Source organism: Podarcis erhardii (genome assembly GCF_964252035.2).
Source record: "Podarcis erhardii genome assembly, chromosome: 9".
Lineage (NCBI taxonomy): Eukaryota > Metazoa > Chordata > Lepidosauria > Squamata > Lacertidae > Podarcis > Podarcis erhardii.
Genome location: NC_138512.1, coordinates 54434323 through 54453575, shown reverse-complemented (window position 1 = coordinate 54453575; position 19253 = coordinate 54434323). Strand labels below are relative to the sequence as shown.

Genomic DNA, 19253 nt, shown 5'->3' with positions numbered 1-19253 from the left:
TAAAATGGGAAGGGGAAGAACCAAGTACACCACCTTAAGTTTTTTGGTGAAAAGGTGGGGTATAAATGTAATACTAAACAAATAATAGGGCTTGGTAGTGCTACCATTCATTTAATGGGTCTTGTCCAGGAGAATATCCTGGAGGAGTGTGCCTTGACCTGTGCTACATTTTATTAATTATGTTATTTAAACATTTGTTTTCCATTGCTCAACACACACACAAAAACTCCCCAAAGTGGCCCAAAATCATAAAACAGTGTTTTAAAAATTCAGCAAATGTCCCAAGAGCCTATTGAATATAAAGAGAAGACAAGATCACTGGTTTTACATCAGCAACACAAACATTCCTAAACCCGCTACTGATTTGTCTATAAAACACAAGAATTTCCTTCCTTTTCCTCCCAGTGAATGTGCAAAATGATTTCTTTAATAGGCTTTCTTCCTCACAGAAGAGTCACAAATGGGCTTAGTTTCATCAGGGGAAGGGAGAGCATTCTCCAGTGTTAAACAGACATGGTTATCCAGACATTAAATTGAAGCCCACTGCAAGTTTCTGGCCAAGTCTCAACATTATATTTCTACAACTGGGAGCGGAGACAGAGTGAATGAAGTGAACTGTCTGCACCTCTCAACTTACATAAAAGAGAGGAAGGAGTGGACTGGGAGGGCCCAGATTCATGCAAGTGACTCTGTGAATTTGTAATTTTCTTGGACTTTGCCGCCGAATTGATGGAAAGAAACACAACATATGAACAAACAAAGATGACCAGGTAGAGTATGATCAGAATCCTCAGGAGCCACAGGCAGCAGGAGCGGCCGCTGGGACACAACAAAGATGGCGACAGGTAAGATGAAGAAGCAATGGGAGAAGAGAGATGGTGAGTAGAACATGACACCTCCATGTCACCCTCCTTTCTGAGAGCTGTATGTGGGGCATGAAAATGTGAGGGGGAGGGAAGAAAAGAAAAGAAAAGGCTAAAGCAAAAATGGTAATTCAATCACACGCAACAAGTGAACATCTTTGAGCATGGCAAAATCAACAAGAACTCTTTATGGAAAAATCAGGTTGACCCAAAAGCTGAAAGGGATACTATTCACCACTATGGGTCTCTGTTCAGATGCCAGCACAGAAGGAATATATCCTTACTTTCCTATGGTAATATGCACTATTTACCCAGATAAATAATATTTACCTCGAGAGAGTAGCCAGTGCACCTAAGTCAGTTTGTTCGTAACATTCTGGTCGAGCTACAATTAATGCAGATCAGTAAAAACAACATTAAATATGGAATACGGGTTGCATTCATAAGGTACCTGCTAGGCTGATAAATGTGATTCACAAACCCATGGAGTAGTCCCCTAGACTTCACTAAGACAAACCCAGACTGTGAGGTTGATGAACGCTAATATTTGGCCATTATTTTAATCCTTCTTTTCAAGGATGTGCATGTTCTTAGTATCTTCAGGATCGCCACACAAGCGTGGAACTTCATATCCTGCACCAAGTTAGATAACAAGCGGATTCATGGAGGATAAAGTTATCAATGGCTATTGGCCATGGTGATTATGCTCTGCTTCCACTGTCGGAGACAGAATGCATCTGAATACCAGTTGGTGAGATTCACAAATAGGGAGAGTGGTGTTGTGCTCAGGTCCTGTTTACAAGCTTCCCATATGCACTGTGGGTTGGCCAATAGTATGCTGGACTGGGTGGTCTTTTAGGCTAATCCAGCAGGATTCTTCTTATGTTTAGTGCAGATTTTGGTTCCTCAAGAATCCCAGTCTTCTGGTCTGGCAAAATCTTAAGATACTAGAAAGGGACTAAACAGGTTTCAGGGGTCAGATCCTTACATTCAACAAGGGAAGTGGGATCTAGTGGAGGCTACCACTGCAGGTACAAGGATATCGCCACATTTTCTGCTCATCTCCCCTACCCTCGGTAACTTCCTGCATCACTTTCTCAATCCTTTGAAGATTTATAAGGGGCAAAGGGGGCATTCAACTGAAAAACACCTACTCAAATAGACATTTTTCTGCAGACATTACTGCAAAATCAGAAAAGCGTGACTTTCAAAGGTATGCTGTATTCTGATTCTTGTATTATTTTGGAAACTGTGAATTAGGGAGGTCACTTTTAAATGTGAACCGATTCAAATTTCTTCCCCATCTCTGGCTACTGTCACAAATTGTTCCCGATATGGTTTTAGTGTATATATTGGTGTTTTATGCTATTCTCTGCCCTGGAATCCATTAAACATAGCACAGTATATATGAATAAATAAATAATGGAAGACACAATCGTATTTGAAAGAAACTGCTATAGCTGCTGCGCAGGAAGGCAAAGCATTCTACAGCATGTGCTATAAATAGTATTAACAAATATATTTGCTCTTCCTAAAAAAATACAAACCCGAAACACCTAAGACTTCCAACATTACTTCTATTTATTTAAATTTCATCTTTAAATCTGCAGTATCCACAAAACAATACCTTATTTTTTCTTCTCTAATAAATTTATTCTTTGCACGTAATTGTTAATTCCATTGCATCAGATTATTACTGTAACAAGTTTAAAAGCCTTATAAAAGATACAAGCACCATTAGCTGGTGGAAAAACAAGCCCTTCGCACAACAAAACCATTTGGGTTATAGTACCCAAAGAAACTAATTTCACATTATAAAACAATGCTTTTTCATTTCATTTCTTATACTTCCAGTATCTTTTAACTTTACAATGTTGCATAGTTTTCCAAAAAGCTTTAGCAAGGATGTATAAAAAATACCTATTATTTACAATTAAATCTGCCCATTTACTGACAGTCAAATCAGTGCTCCGTGAACAATCTTGCGCTGAAGCTCAAACTATCTGTGACCTTCAGCTTCATGATTATTCTGTTCTCTGGATACTTTTAAGATATCCCACCCCCCACCCCCGCAAAACAACCTTGGAGACTCTGGAAATGGATAATGGGAAGGATGGCCTTTCATGCCTTGCCAGACCCTCCAACACTTTGAAGTCAAGGTCCAAGACACCACATTCCCATTTTTTATTGTAAGAGCATGGCAGCCATTTTGATTGCCGTGATTTCACCTGATGCTCCCCGCAAAAAACTCTTTTTTTTTCAGCCACAGAACCCACCAATGTGCATTTTGCACACTGATTGTGGCCTTGAAAAAAAGCACTTTTTCAGGGGGAAATCACGCAGAGAAATCATGGCAATCAAAGTGGCTACCATCCTCTCATGGGAGACTAGCTGGAGACTATGCATGTGTTTCTGACTAAGAAAACAGATCACACCCTCATAACAGCCTCCCCCAAGCTGTCGCTCTTCAGATGCTTTGGACTAAAAATCCCATCAGCCTTAGCAAGCAAAGTGGGGGCTGATGGGAGTTGTAGTACAAAATATCTGGAGGGCACCAGTTTTGGAAAGGTGGCCTAAGGAAATATGAGAGTATGTTACAGTAATAGGAGAAAAGAGGGAAATGTAAAAGAAAAAAATAAATCTGGCCAGGAAACAAAAATACTGGCATCTGAACAGACTGTTTATAAAAATGCTTCTTAGAACAAACAGTAGTGAAGAAACATGTTTGAAACAGAAGTGTGAAAAAAAACAACCATTATTTAATGATAAATACAACATTAACTTACAGTTCTTCAATATTTTCCATTTTGCCAATTTCACTCTGCATTTAACTGAGTCCCCATGCTCTTCGCCCATGTGTGTGGACCCATATTTTATCTATAGTATTTCTTATGCTGTTCAGACCTATGAACACTCAATTTAATCTACTTAGATATGACATCCATGCAGTGGTGGAGCTATGTGCTCCGGCCCCGGGAGCAGCATAAATCTGGGGGCGTTCACGACGAGTGTCGAGTGTCCCAGGGGTGCGTGAAGCGCTGAGCATCCCAGGGGCGGCTGCGATGGCAACCCCCCCCAGGGCACCTGAGGCAGACCACTCCTCCCGCCCCTACATTCATCCGCCAGTGCATCCATGTGGCCTTAAGGGCAGGATAGGTGGGAGGGTGAGGAAAGATGACAAAAATCTTATGCCTGCCCCCAACCCACACCAAAGGAGCATCACCATTTGAACCAGGCCAGAGCCTTAATTTCCATATGAAGCTCTGTGGTAGAACTGTGGTAAATGAGCACATGAAGCTGCAAATGTAGAACAGGACATATTGTTGAATATACAAAAAAGGAGCCTAACGGTGAGGGTGTTGTTGTGAGTTGTTGTTGTTTTGCTTTAATGTAGTCCTATCCACATTTCTGCAGGAATTCATACCACAGAGTGGATGAATTGAAGGCCAGCAGGTAGTGGTAAGGTTAGCAGCAGCAAAAGTGACTACAGCTACAGCACAGAGTATATGGGGAGGCAGTGTGGTGCAGTGGTTAGAAGTAGGACGAAGGAGACCCAGGTTCAAATCCTCACCCAGCTATAAAAGTCACTGCAGTGAACTTTGTTCCTCCACCGTCTCTCAGTCTAACCTACCTCACAGGGTTGTAGTGAGGGTGAAAGGAAGAACCATGCATGTTGCCTTGAGTCCACTGCAGGAAAGGTGGGATATAAATGCAATAAACAAGTAATAAAATTAATTCTCTCTGCAACTTTCAGCCTGGTCACCCTCTTTGTGTCATTAAGCACATGCAAGATTTGACGTCCAGCCTTCTACGCCTTTAGCAGAGTACGGCCGTGCTGACACTGGCAGCTAGTACAATAGTAAGATCACATTTTCTTGATATTATAAAGAAATTCTAGAAATGCACCAGACAAATACAGCTAAATACCTTTCACATCTTCGTCTTCAATGGTTGTGTTGGAGCTCTCTGTGGATTCCTGTTGAGAAGTATAAGAAAAATCAACTGACTGATCTACTATTCCACTACTTATTTATATTTACAATGTCATCAGAAATCTCATGCAAAGCCCAGAAGCAGACCACGTGACTGCGAGACTCAAACAAATAAACACAGAGGGTGATGGGCTTTTACCCTTAAAGCCAAATTTGAAGCGGTTGCAATCCGCTTGGATTGGAAAGGAACGCTTAAAGACAACGAGTTTCTTGTTTTGAAATTCACAGGACTGTAAGGGAAGAACCATGAAAAATGGGCTGACTGGTTTTCTTAAAACCCTTTGATACTTTTTAGACAGAGGATGGTGAATTACATTAAGCTGACCATCAGAACCAGCCATTTTACAAATAAGAAGTGCAGGAATGTGTAAGACATATAAATCCAATCGGTGGTTTCATATTAATATTGCCAGGATCCAAAGAACTATGGAACCAGAAGGTCCAGGTATTCAAGGGATTTTGAGGTTCTGTTTCTCAAACAGTGGCAGCACCTTTTCCCCACTCTGTTGATGACAAAGTACTTTTGAAACAGATAAGGGTTTCAAAGGCAGCAGAAGGCATGGTGTGGCAGTCTCCAATTCAAAGCAAAACATCAAACAAAAATGAAGGCCTCACTTGGCATTCCCCAACAGCATCACAATAGTTATAGGGGCCACCTTGCTGAAGCTAATCAGGTTGGGGTCTGGTCAGTGCCTGGACTGGAGAACATCCAGGGACCCCTTCTGTACATGACCTTTGGAATATTGGGGTGGGGGTATAGAAAGGAAATAAATTAAAAATAAATGACGCTCTTTGGATCCCAGCCACAGTTTTGTTTTTTAAAGACATGTGTTCAAGATGAAAGCAAGTTATTAAGGAAGCTTAAAGACAGAAGTGGTCCGATTTCATGTTTCTATGTTTTTTGTTTTGTTTTGACAGATATATTATTCCCTACTGGTTTACAATTATTTGTTCCTCAGGCAGCTGTTTTTTAAACTCACCATATTGTCAAAAAGACAAGCATCTCAGATGGCTGTCAGAGTTTTATGCATTAATAATAATAAGTCTACACGCTTAAAAGGACACTGTCAAAGATGACAAAAAATTCTGTCTTTAAAACAAGTTTATACAAGGAAAAGAGCAAAACAAGCAGTCAATATAAAACATGAGACAAATCTCTTCCTTAATGGAATTAGGACCATGCTGAAAGTGGATGAAGCACAGGTTTGTAAATTTGGCTGGTCACCTGAGACAAGTAAGATTCACCTTCATGTTGACAAGAAAACTGTTTCTTATTTCCACTCAGAACACAAATGATTAAAATTGTCATGAGTGGGCAAGTATACTGCACAATTTTACGGGCCAGTAATTTCTGTGAGCTTTATTTAAAAGTCTGGTTTCAGACGTTTGTTCTACAGCTTGGTATAAAAAAACCCCAAACCCTGGGAGACATGAATCCCAAAAGACCTTGACAGTGTTCTTTTATATGTTCTTAAAATAATTCAATGCTTAATGCAATGTTGATGGTTAAAAGACATGATGTATGTATGCACACCAACGAATAGATCAGCGAGCGTCACGCCACCCCAACATCTGTCCAACCACTCAAAATAAACTGTCATGCTCTGTCTGCTGTTAAGAATGCTCAAGAGTCAAGAGGCATGAACACAGATGTATCATGCTTTATAGGTTATGTTAACACAATCTTAAAAATGTTTACATAATCTGCAAACAACCACATGAAATTCCATGCACCACCTCACAAGTCAACTCCATGGACATGTTCATTTCTCCCATCATGCTAAAAAGGCTCCACACAGACCCTCCCCCCCAATATACGATACGTTTCAACAGCGATTTCCCCTACAAGTGATTTCCACTTCCGTGATGATGTTCATTTTAGTTTGGGGCATTTCCACACCCCAGAAAGGGAACACAGTTTTATCAATTTTCCATAATGGTACAGAACAAGTAGATGTAGTCATGCCAAAGAGCTATGGATCATTTTGTCCCATTTGTTTTTATTCAAGTGAAAACTGAAAATTCAAGTGTTAGTGAATGTAGGCTGTAAACTGCATATTTCAACACAATATGAACAACAAAATGTGGTTCATGAGCAGGTGGTAGCAAAACAAACATCACAATCTGCCTTATATATATTATATATATACCAGAGACTGTAAAATAAATATGCAAATGAACTGGAGATATAAATACGATAAATTGGGATACATGCTTGAGAAAGGCCCGTAGTGTGAACTACAAGTACTATCCACAAACACAAAACAGGGTAGCTGTCAGTTGTTGTATGAAATAAATCAGAAAAGAATAGTGATGTCCGAGCATACCATTACATTTTCTTTGATTAGTTAATTATGGGGTACCAATTACAGGATTACCTAGTCCAGGGATAGGCAACATGTCCACCACTGAGAGCTACACCAGAAATTTGGTGGGCAAACACTTTTTTTGTCCAAATTTAACTCTCCAAAAGTGACAAAAGGATAGAAAATGGGTTCCTTTTCTCCCGCAAAGGAAAGCTGCTAATTCCAGGGTTCTAGCACTACCACACCAGCCATGGCTCAACAGTTGCTTAGCCCATTTTTATGTCCATGCAAGGAAAGGGGGGGAAATTGATATGCAATCCAATCCAACAAACACAGCCATCATAAACAGCAGACATTAAAAAACAAACGACCAAAAATGCAATAAAATAATACTCATGGAATCCAGAGAACATCCTTGCCAGCCCAGATGTGAGCATCTGGATGATGTTCTGAACAACATCTGAAGTTCAGTGAAGAAGAGCATTGCACAGAGCTGGGGGCGGGGGGGGGGAGAGCTTCAGGTCCACTGGCTAGTAAGTTCCCTTTCCCCTTCTACTGGTTCCCTTGCAGTCTTAAAGTTTTTGCTTTTGGCCTGGCTCCAATGTTTTCCCCTCAGCTAGACAGAAAAACTTGGCTCCAAGGACACCCCAAGAAGGTGAAATCCGAGTTGGACACAAGTTACAACTATTACTTTCCTGGCCAATAATAGCCTCATCCTTGGATCTATTATTCATGTACAGGAAATGCTTATTATTTGGGGGAGGTGGGGAACTTGAACCTGTTTATAGATCAACCTTCCCCAATCTGATGCCGTCCAAAGGTTTTGGATGACAACTTCCAGTCCCTGATCATCGGTCACTCTGGCTGGGATGAGAGTTGCAGTCCACAGCATCTAGAGAGCATCAGGTAAGAAAGTCTGATGCAGAAGAATGTATGGAAGATAGCACAGTGAAGAGTGCGTGGGCATTTATCATCTTTACGTGTATGATTTGTGTGCTGCCCATTACTCATCATAAAATTTGCAACAAGCACCCCGACATGCCCCCTCCCAAAATAAAAGGTTATGTAACAATGAATGAACATGCTCAAAAACAGATGGGACAAATCTCCAAATGTGCCTTTCTTGAACTTCAGTAAAGTGTTGCATATGGAAAGCCTGAACCACACTCTGCATCTGAGAAGGAACTTTTTTTTCTTTACCAGAACATTAAGTTCCAGGTTAGAAGCTAGAGATGTACACCAAAAGTGTGGAACAGCTCCTACCAGAGCACCTCTGGCACAGGTGAGGAAACTTAGAAATAGTGCAGAAAAGGGCTCTCTGCAGGATTCCGTTACAAGAGAAGCAATTCTCTGCAGGCTTCACTAGACAACTGAATACCAGGTAGCTAATTTCCTAGCTAAAGCCCGCATAATGCACACACTGTGGGGTGTGTTTTCTTTTGGCAGGGGGGGCTCAATGGAATGTGGAATCTGAAAAGTGCAGGACAGTATTGGTTCTTTCTGAATACCTTATTTCCATCTGGGTTGTGGATTACGGTAGTTTGGGGCTCCTGAGTGAGAACAAAATAAGAGAGAGAAAACAGTTCTCGGTAAATAGATTTCTCGCGCATGAGAAGGAGAACGAGAAGAGCCAGATGACAAGGGCTAAGCACTGACAAGAGCTAAGGCAAAGTTAGCTACTGTCAGAGGATGAAACTGGCAAGCCAGCAAGGAAGGCCACCGTATCTACTGCAGCAGCATGCAAAGACCTTATTCATGATTTAACACATGTGCAGGGCTTTGAAGGAGATCTAAAGAGGCACCAATTCTCACAAGGTCTTCCAAATCAAACTGCTGGCCAGTTTTTTAACCTTCCACCTCCAAAAATTAGCTCACAGTTTCCACTGGGCAGAAAGGCAACTACCATGGTAAACTAGGTCAATTTACTAAAGAATGATGATGCAGCCTATATAGGTTAAAGAAGGGCCAAAATGGGATGAGTAGGTTCAGGAAAAGATATAGAAAACCCTAAGCACAAAAGAGTATTGCTACCTTCAGATCCTTTCATTTCACAGAGATTAACACTCATGGTAGGAAATGCTGTCATCTCAGAGTCTAATATCCCTCCAGCCATCTGCAGGAGTATCTCTAGGGTTGGTGACACACAGGCACACATTTGGGCAATTCCTAGTAGAAGACTCTATGAAGCCGATACTTTTCAGAATAATTAGTAGTGGGAATGTCCATGGGGAATATTCAATGGGACTGCTGTCATGCACAAAACCACAGGTGCCAGTACTTTAAAACTGGAAAGACCTTTCTTCAAAAGGGTTTACCAAAACATGGTAGGTTGGATGCCACTGACAATATGCTAATTGTTAATGGAAAGGTTTTTAATTTTGAGGCTTTGCTGCATAGCCTAGAGAAATCAGAATAAGTAACCTAAGCAAGGTTATGACTCATGAGCTACACATTCATCGCAGAGCCTATTATGAAGTAATGACTCCTATATATTAAAGCAGGCATCCCCAAACTCAGCCCTTCAGATGTTTTGGGACTACAATTCCCATCATCCCTGACCACCGGTCCTGTTAGCTAGGGATGGTGGGAGTTGTAGTCCCAAAACATCTGGAGGGCCGAGTTTGGGGATGCCTGTATTAGCTGTGGTATATAACCAGCTTTAGAAATAGATGCCTCTTGATCCCAGTAAGTGAAGTCTTGCAAAGCCCTGCTGTGTTTTTTTGTTTTTTTTCAAAAAAGTAAAGAATGAGAAGCTGAATAAGGTCTACTTGGTTGTTGCCTAGCAATAATCTTGTTAGCTCTCCTTGATTTTGACACTCACGTCGTATTAGAGACAAAAAAGTAGGAAGAAAGTTTGTTTAAGCCTCATTTATAAATACTGGAACACCCATCAGACGAAGAGCTAAGGGCAACACAAAAGCACATTCTATTCACTTTCTGACACAGCATGCAATGAAATTCAACTACGGCTACCAATGCTACTGCACAACCACATCCATTTTCCATGTCACATTGGCTAATTAGAAACACACTGTTTCACAATCAACTCCCTCTTTATACACACACATAAATAATATGCATATATAAAAAAGTGCAATCCCAAGTTCCCAAGAGGGGAAAAAAAAAAGCGCCAAAATTTTAGAAAGCAAACAAGGAGCAAGGAAGAGGGAAGAGAGGAGGAAAAGGGGAGAGAAAACTCAGAAACAGAATTCAAAAGCAAGTTAAAAGGAAAAAGCCAGGTATACCAGCGTTGGGGTAGGAATATTTTCTTTGGGGCTGGTTACCACGTTGGTTTTGTTGTTTATCTGTAGGTATGCAGAAAAATAGAAACAAACAAGCCTTAGACCTCTCACAGCAGATAATCATATCTATATCTCCCTATATAGACTACTTATACACAGATATAGATATGGAGATAAAGACTGACGGAGGTATGAATTTATAAAAAATCAAAGGCAACAATGACAACAGATTTGAGTAGGTACTATAGCAGCCTCTCCCAGTGCCATTCACAAAAAATGCCCTGGAGGTGCTGTATAGACATGTATGGTTTCAGCTATGTTACTAAGATTTTTTTTAAAAAGCTCAAACCAAGCAATATGCAATTAATGCAGGAAATGAGAGAGAATAGGCCTACATTTCCAACGACCTATTCACCACCTCCCGTCTTTGGATGTGATGCTATTTCATAAACTGCACCAGGTCTGAGTTTAGCTTGGGAGTCAACTAAGCTAGAGGCCCATATATTAGAGTCATATACACATTTCATTTTGTCATACGTGTTGTCTCCAGAAGTCTATAATATTTAGGCAGGACATAAAATGTTTAAAGGTTATTAGCTTTACTGTTTCAAAAATACTTTTATTGCCCTAAATTAGGTCTGATGAGTTACAGCATGCTGCAAGGTGGTTCTCTGGACACAACTGGGATTCAATAGAACCAGAAAACAAAATGTATATTCAACATAATTTAAATATTGTAGCTTACAGAGTCTCTTTACCATTGATCATTTCAGGTCAATGCAGGAAGAGATGTCAGCTATGTTTTTCGGCAGAATGTATTAAAAAGGCATGATTTTGTATTCCGGGAAGTGTGTGCTAAAGTGATATACACAGAGTACACGATATGAGCATGGAAGACCCCTTTTCAAGAAGAAAACTAATTTGTTTCTCTCTCTAATATCATGAGTAGTTTTAAACCAGGCAAGAATGACATAGCCTTAAACACAACAGAAAAGCTAATTACATTGTCCTCTAGAATAAACCCCCAAAACTATCCCAGTTCTTAGATGCATTTAAAATGCTGATCCACACTTAATATATGAAGTATTTTATTCATAACGGAAGTAAACTGAATATTTAAAAGTTAGATTCAGTAAAATTTAATTATAACTAAAACAGGCAGAAGGAGCTGTCATATCTTCTGGTGAAAAACTGCCCTTTGGTTTTACCAGCTCTAGCTGTAAGAGGAGCAAACTGCAGAGCTGCATATAAATAAGATAGAAAGTTTAGCTGATCAGTAATACAGAATATTTAATGTTCCACTAACACAAAGAACGGAGAAGGTAAAATGTTACATGTGAAAGAAAAGCAAGAATGGAAACACATAAATCTTAGCTGACCATTTGTAAAACTCAATGTAATGTCTATTTATAAACAGAACAAATATTTTATGTTGTTACATGGGATGTCCACTTTTAACCTACTCAGGCAGTACAAAAAGTATCAGTTGTCATGCTTTAAAAGAAAAAGCAATTGTAGGAATACATTTTGTAAACCCATGGCATTGAAGGTGTATTTTTCTTATTATAGGACCATATAACACCAGTCCTAAAAGAACTACATTGGCTCCCAGTACATTTCCAAGCACAATTCCCCAAAGTGTTGGCTGCTGACCTTTAAAGCCCTTAACAGCTTTGGCCCTGTATACCCAAATGAGTGTCTCTGCCTCCATTGGTCAGCCCAGACACTGAGGTGCAGTTCCAATGAGTTCCCTCATTGTGAGAAGTGAAGTTACAGGGAACCAGACAGAGGACTTTCACAGTAATCGTGCCTGACCTGTTGAACACCCTGCCGTCAGATGTCCAAGAGATAAATAATTATACAACCTTCTGTAGATATCTGAAGGCAGCCCTGTAGTGGGAAGATTTTAATGTATGATGTTGCTGTGTTTTTGTATATTGTGTTGGAAGCCACCCAAAGTGGCTGGGGCAAGCCACTCAGATGGGTGGGGGTACAAAAAATATTTTTAGCAATAATAATCACCACCACCACCACCACCATCATATTATTATTATTTTTATTATGCTAAAAATGCTGAGGGCCTGATTAGAAGTAATTATATTTATGAATGGTTGTAGCTATTTTAATACATGACTTAAGAGATTCACATCATTAAAATTCTAGCCCAGATTGTAAAAAAAATAAATGGGTGTAACCCATGGAATTCACAGTGTTGAATAAACTGCCTTTGGCCTTACCTGCAAAATGGGATTATGAATGATATGCCTTGAGAGTTCTTAAGATAAATGAAATAAGATCAGTGCATGCACAGATCCCTGTTCAACAAAGTAACACAGCGGAGGATACTTGGGTGCTACACAAGCCTTTGTTGATCGTTTACCATGAGTGGGCAGAAAACGCCTAGAAAGAGGAACAAAGCATCATCACTGGCTTCGTGTTATGTCTAAACTGGGGATTGTGGTTTGCTTCATACTATAAAACCTTTTGTTAAGCCAAAGTTTTTTCTTGGCTTACCAATCACAGTTTGGAGTGAAGCATACCGCAGGTATAATGTTAAGCCAGAGATAGTGGTTTGTTGTTCCTGTTAGTTAGAGGGCACCGTGTTCTGTGCATTCATGGTAAACCATTAACTATGGCTTACCATGATGTATGCACTGGGCTTCTGTCTGCCTTCAGTAAGAGAACAGAAAAGGATTCAGATACGTAAAATGGGAGACTTAACAATGCATTCAATAGGATTTCCAAAACAGCAATCAAAGCACTACATTATTAGCCAGATTTCAATTAAGTTGCTTTGTTTACTTGTTCTTCTAGAACCAGTAGCGCTGTATGCAATATGTACTAACAAAGTTATTTTGAACACGCAGTGTCGTTCCCACAGGGGTACCTCTGAAGGTAAATGTATATATATATATATATATATATATATATATGCAGGTTTTGGTGTCCTTGGGTGTCTTCCCGTGTAAAAGTAAAAGTCCTCGGGTGTCTTCCCGTGTAAAAGTGTAAAAGGGTGTCTTCCCGTGTAAAACTTTTACACGGGAAGACACCCGAGGACACCAAAACCTGCATTCCTGTACCCGTGAAAATCTACGAAAGCATATATATATATATATATATATATATATATATATATATATGCAAAGAACTTTTTAGAAATCCGTACAATATACCGTATTTTCCGTCCTATAGGATGCACCAGCCCATAGGACGCACCTAGATTGGGGGGGGGGGGGAAATATTCCCCCCCACCCAGGCACGGGGCTGGGGGAGCACGAGCTTCCCCCGACCCCAGCCCCCAGAACAGGAGCTAGAGCGATGCCGAAGCTGAGCGTAGCTTCGGCATCGCTCTGGGAGCTTGTGCAACCTTCGGGAGCCCGGCGCGGCTTCGCGCTGGGCTCCCGAGGGTCACACAGAGCTGCGCGGACCCCGGGAGGGCAGGCAGCTCTGCGCGACCCTCCGGAGGCCGGCGCGGCTTGGAGCTGGGCTCCGGAGGGTTGCGCAGAGCTTCCTGAAGCCTGGAGAGCGGGGGCCTCTCACTCTCCAGGCTTCAGCGAAAGCCTGTATTCGCCCCATAGGACGTACCCACATTTCCCCTTCGTTTTTGGAGGGGAAAAAGTGTGTCCTATAGGGCAAAAAATACGGTATTTAAAGTGTGGTATGTACCGTATTTTTCGCCCTATAGGACGCATTTTCCCCCCTCCAAAAATGAAGGGGAAATGTGTGTGCGTCCTATGGGGCGAATGCAGGCTTTCGCTGAAGCCTGGAAAGTGAGAGGCGTCGGTGCGCACCGACACCTCTCGCTCTCCAGGCTCCAGGAAGCTATCCGCAAACCCTGCGTGCGGCAGCCTGCAGCGCGAAGCAAGGGGCACCCTTTGGAGGACGTCCTGGGCTTCGCGCAGGTGCCCGCAGCCTGCCGCCCGGAGGGCGGGGCGCCCTGAAGCAGAGCGCCCCGCGTGCCGGACAGACATCGGGCAGCCCCACAAGCTCGGGGGACAGCGGGGAGGCGCAGCGCCGCCATCCCACTGTTCCCCGACCTGGTTTTTGGGGGGAAATAAAGGAAATTTTTTTTCCCTTTATTCCCCCCCCCCCCCCAAAAAAGTAGGTGCGTCCTATGGGACGGAGCGTCCTATGGGACGAAAAATACGGTATTCATGATCCCTCCTCACAATGTGTTTTTAATTAAACACTTATTTTTCTTACTGAACAGTGAGTACATTAGATTTGGAATTACGAAGATAGCACGTGCAAAAAAGAAAAGAAAAAGAAAATGCACTATTTACACCTTTCTCTGTGTACCATAAGAAAATAGGCTGGTTTACATATGATGCTTGCTGAACTACAGTTTAGAACTATGTGCATTTGCTAGAATTTTTGCCTGAGCTAAGCACTGGGCTCCCCGGCTCCCCTTAAATATGGTGCAAAACCATGGGTTTGGATTGCTTGCTCTCACAAGCAATAAATAAATAAAAGAAAAAATTAACTGAAATATAATTTGGCCCTCATAAAAGTATCATTCTAAAAATAGAAGAAGAGCAAAATGATCACAAACAAAAGGGGTCAATATGGGTATCCTGAGCAGGAATCAAATATAAAGTATCACTCAAGCAACTTTCATCTCTGGAAGAACATCCTTCCGATCGAAAAAGGGTGGAGACATTCACTTGTATATTACAAGTGCAGATATACAATTTGAAGTTGTATTCCAGCCCCCTCACAAAATGTGTTGAGAGATCCATGGAAGTATTTATTTACTGTAATGATGGGAGGTACTACTAGTAGTGTAAGATTACCAGTAGGATCAAACTAGATGCAACATTAATTGCATATGAACAATTAACATGCACTTTCAAAATGTAAATAAATTGGGGGGGGGAGTAAGATCAGTTTTAGCACTTTCTTTCCTGATAAGAATTACCCCCCCCACACCCCCCCAAAAAAAACTGTTCTTGCCCTTGGAGGGAAGCTCCCATTGGAGACAGAAAAGGGGACAGACCCAGAAGTTTTATTGATTATGCAGACTACTTGCTAATTAGGTTCCCCACTTGACATGAGCTCAGTCAATTTTTGGCCAAGGCAAGTCCATTTGCCATACATATATTACATATGACATCAGGTATGGTGCTTGCTGGTATTGTCAACCAACTGATCGATGGAGCATACAAAGCCCTGTGCCTTTTCTCACAGAGCTGATTTCAAACAAGCAAAGGACAAGCTTGGCTCGCCACAGGTGAGGGTGGTAAGAATCAAGTTCCTCATTCCTGAGCTAAAGTAACATATCAGCCCTACAAAATACTTGGAAATGTTCCTTGGAAACCTACCACTTATTTCTGAGAATTATTAAAGCTGGAAACGACCTTATTTGTGTTCAAGGAAGTTTTGGTGGTACCACTGAAAGCAACAGCTGTGCAATATTCAAACAGCTGTGCAATATTCTTAATTATAAGCAATAAACAATGGAAAGATACGTAAACTGTGTGTCAAAAGGTAAAACCCTTCTTGCAAGCATGCTGACCACAATCCATCTTCTGTTGAAGTCAAATGGGTGACAGAACTCCCGCTGCTGGATTGTACAGTTTGGGTAGGGTTTCTATAAGGACACACTTTGGAAACAGGAATTTAAGAAGATTTTCTTGCAAATGAAGCTCACTATGCAGAGCCAGGCACAATTCAAAATATGCTATTCACCATTTACTTATTTTTGACGGAAGAGCCCCTCACTTAACCTCGTCCTTCTATGAGGATATCTACCTGCACAGAGACAGTGGGTTGAATACTGAGCTGGACTGTAGTGTTTACATTTATATCCCACCTTTTCTTCAAGGAGTTTAAGGTTCTTCCCCTCCCCATTTTATCCTTACAACAAACCTGTGAGGCAGGTTAAGCTGAGAGGCTGTGACTGGCCCAAGGTCGCCCAGTAAGCTTCATGGCTTAGTGGGGATTTGAACCCTGATCTCCCAGGTACACCACACTGACTATAGTCATATAAAGTTAAGCAGGATGTCATGAGGCAATTACCCACCCTTCCAGAACTAAACGTTCACGTCAACAAATGTGTGACTGGTACATTAGGTACAGGACTGTTGAGTGGGTTTCAAAAGAGTATCTTATAATAAACGATGTAGTATGTTTGGCAAACTGGCTGTTAAGCTTTGCACTGGACTTGCTACCAGCCCAGACATACACCTAACTGTGTATTCCACATCCCTGCTGTCGCCACCTTCATCTGCACTTGACTTGGCTCTGCTTGCTACCTACCTTTGTCCTCTATGCTAATCAAGGGACAACTTTAAATTTGCTTAATTCATATGACATTGCACAGTGTTTGGTAGTAGTCTGTTCTATTTTTATTTGGCTCGTGTATCTGTAGGTAAAATACCCATGAATGTAGTCATCCACCTCTCTCAAGAACTACCTACAGAGCTTTACTAATCATCAGCAGAATGACAAGTATGGAAGGGTCCTTCAGAAGCACTTGCTCTTTTTAAGTGGAATGAAATGTATAGTTAAATGTTGGAATAAATTTTCACACCATGTGGTACCTGCAGTGGAATACAGGAGGTGGTGTAAAAGAAAGGGTAAAAGCAGAGACTAAATTTTATTGTTTATTGCAAATACTGCACAATACTCACAGGAACTGGGCACTGGCTTGAGCAATAACTCAGTTTTCATATTACAAACACCTCAACATATAATTGAAGGGACAGCCCTATCATGTTCTTACATTTTCAGAAATCTCATCTACGTTTAATACCAGAAGATCACAATGACTATACAGAAGGTTTTTTGATTAACTATGATATTGCAGCGGAAGAGTTGCACTGGCCATTGCTGCATCTACTTTGCACTGATATTTGCATGGTCTATGAGATGGGTGCAGAATCTGTGGTCTCCAAATGCTGATGGACTACAAATTCCATCATCCCTGGCCACTGGCCACGCTGGCAAGAGCTGATGGGAACTGAGGTGCAGCAACACCTGGAAGGACACAGGTTTCTCACCCTCGTCTGTGACCTTGGCTCTGGAAGAACTGATAGCAATTAATTCAGGATGTCATGTTACACTGAACTGATGCAGAAGTTACAAGCCTGTATTTTAAAAGTATTGCAGCTTCCTTTTGCTACGTCAACAGACCTAAATGCAAGAATTTCATCTCTTAAGTGTGAACATTTCACAGGAGGAAAAATCTGGCAGATAAAGATCCTCACCATCATCTGAACACTCGAACTTGACTTCCTTTTCTGATTTGACCAGTCAGAGGGAAAGGAAAAGAAGAAAATGTGACTGGTTGGATTTGAGGTATCAATGCATGGAGAACAGTATATTGTTTGTTTGTTCTAAGAACAGCCTAATATACAGGTATTCAGGATGGGAGTGGGATCTCCTGCATGAGAAAAATTGTGAAAACAAATACTTTGATAAGATGCACACTCTCCACCCGCCACTTCATAGGACTGCAAACACAAACGCAAAACAGAGTCCTGAACACACAGCAAAGAAGACCCCCATAAGTGTAGTGGTACTAGCAAAGTGTTGGCAACAATTATACTTAGCATTACTGTTTAAACAGACCAATTTTGACAGAGATAGTTACAGACATACAAGACCTTAGTACTGAATGAAACAAGCTGTCTGAATTAGACCACATTTTAGGTAAGTTACCCTATTGAAATTACCCAGTTAGGAACACTGGAAAGGACCAGGTTGACTTTGGATAATGTCCTTTTGTAAAGTGCCCAATTTACTGAAGGCAGTGGAGATGAAACCCTGTATTCTCCTCAGTGATTCAAGCAATATATTGAAATAGGTCCAGTTAATCTTGGAAATTGTGCATGGTCCATGGAAGCAATAGGTTGCCAATGGCTGGTTTTGAAAAAGATAAGTTGGACCTAAGTGATTAGGGTGCCTTTAAGTGAATTATGAAAGGGTATTCATGTAATGAGTCCAAGAGAAATATACAGTGAATTAGATATTTAAAGGTAAGTAACAAACTTCAAGAAAAAGTTGCAAAGATAAAAGCTGAGGTCAAATACATATTTCAATGAAAACTTGCAAAATAGAAGAAATGGAAGTTACATTTTCTAATATTAGCTGGATTGCTTTATCTTGTGTTTACAAGTCCTTCTGGGAAGAAGAAATATCCCTTCCCACCCCCCTCCAGCTTTTCCCTGGCTATTTTGCAAAGTATTTACCCATAATCTTTAATTTACAGAGCTTCTGTCCTATCATGGAATTCTGAGGTCACCCAAGTTTAGAAACTCTAAATCACACAGGAAAACTACAAGATTGTTCTGCTTCTTACGGACATCTTTTATTCGGTGTAAACTTACGCACTGACTTCCGCCAAAGCACACCAACTACTGCTGGCAGAACCCAGCTCAAGGGCTGCCAACCCCTGAGGTATAACCTTCTGACAAATGGAATGCCAAGGACACATGGAGGCTGCCTTCCCAAATGGCTGGTCCATGATCAGCTGCAAAGCAGTGACTTAAGTTTATTCAAGCATATATATTTTCTTTTTCTTAAAAAGCAAACCCTAAAGGAAGAGGACCAGTTATTTCGGTGCCAAAGTAAAGAGAATTTGGAAAGTCACATGGTAATGAAAAGTAAATGAGACGTATCGTTAGATGACCTCAGTATTTGTAGCCTACCTTCACTCCATCAGGTTTCTTCAGTAAACTCTTGGCTGCTATAAATTGAAAGGAAATAAACAATGTCAGCCAATGTAATTCAAAATCAATGAAACAAAACAAATGAACAAATTGGGTGTATTTTTTCCCTTCTACCTTTTGCATTTATCATCACATTTAAAACATCTTACCATACCATTTTTATATTCTGCCTTGCTGT

The 19253-nt window shown here is 41.0% G+C and overlaps 1 protein-coding gene across 11 annotated transcripts in view; it reads right to left on the bottom strand.

The window, feature by feature from the left end:
• The window catches only part of CAMK2D (calcium/calmodulin dependent protein kinase II delta), a gene marked incomplete at its 3' end in the record, with an annotated part of 146648 nt that overhangs the window by 19082 nt on the left and 108313 nt on the right, over positions 1–19253 (bottom strand). For 4 of the 11 annotated variants that reach the window (XM_081876982.1, XM_081876976.1, XM_081876984.1 and 1 more), the window contains exons 13-17: positions 19055–19092; positions 17612–17644; positions 10407–10466; positions 8670–8711; positions 4791–4839 (exon numbers count right to left, since the gene is read on the bottom strand). In XM_081876982.1, coding sequence (XP_081733108.1) covers positions 4791–4839; positions 8670–8711; positions 10407–10466; positions 17612–17644; positions 19055–19092 — 222 coding nt within the window. The remainder of the gene's footprint in view (positions 1–4790; positions 4840–8669; positions 8712–10406; positions 10467–17611; positions 17645–19054; positions 19093–19253) is intronic. The other 7 variants (XM_081876975.1, XM_081876977.1, XM_081876983.1 and 4 more) reach the window with 5 other exon arrangements.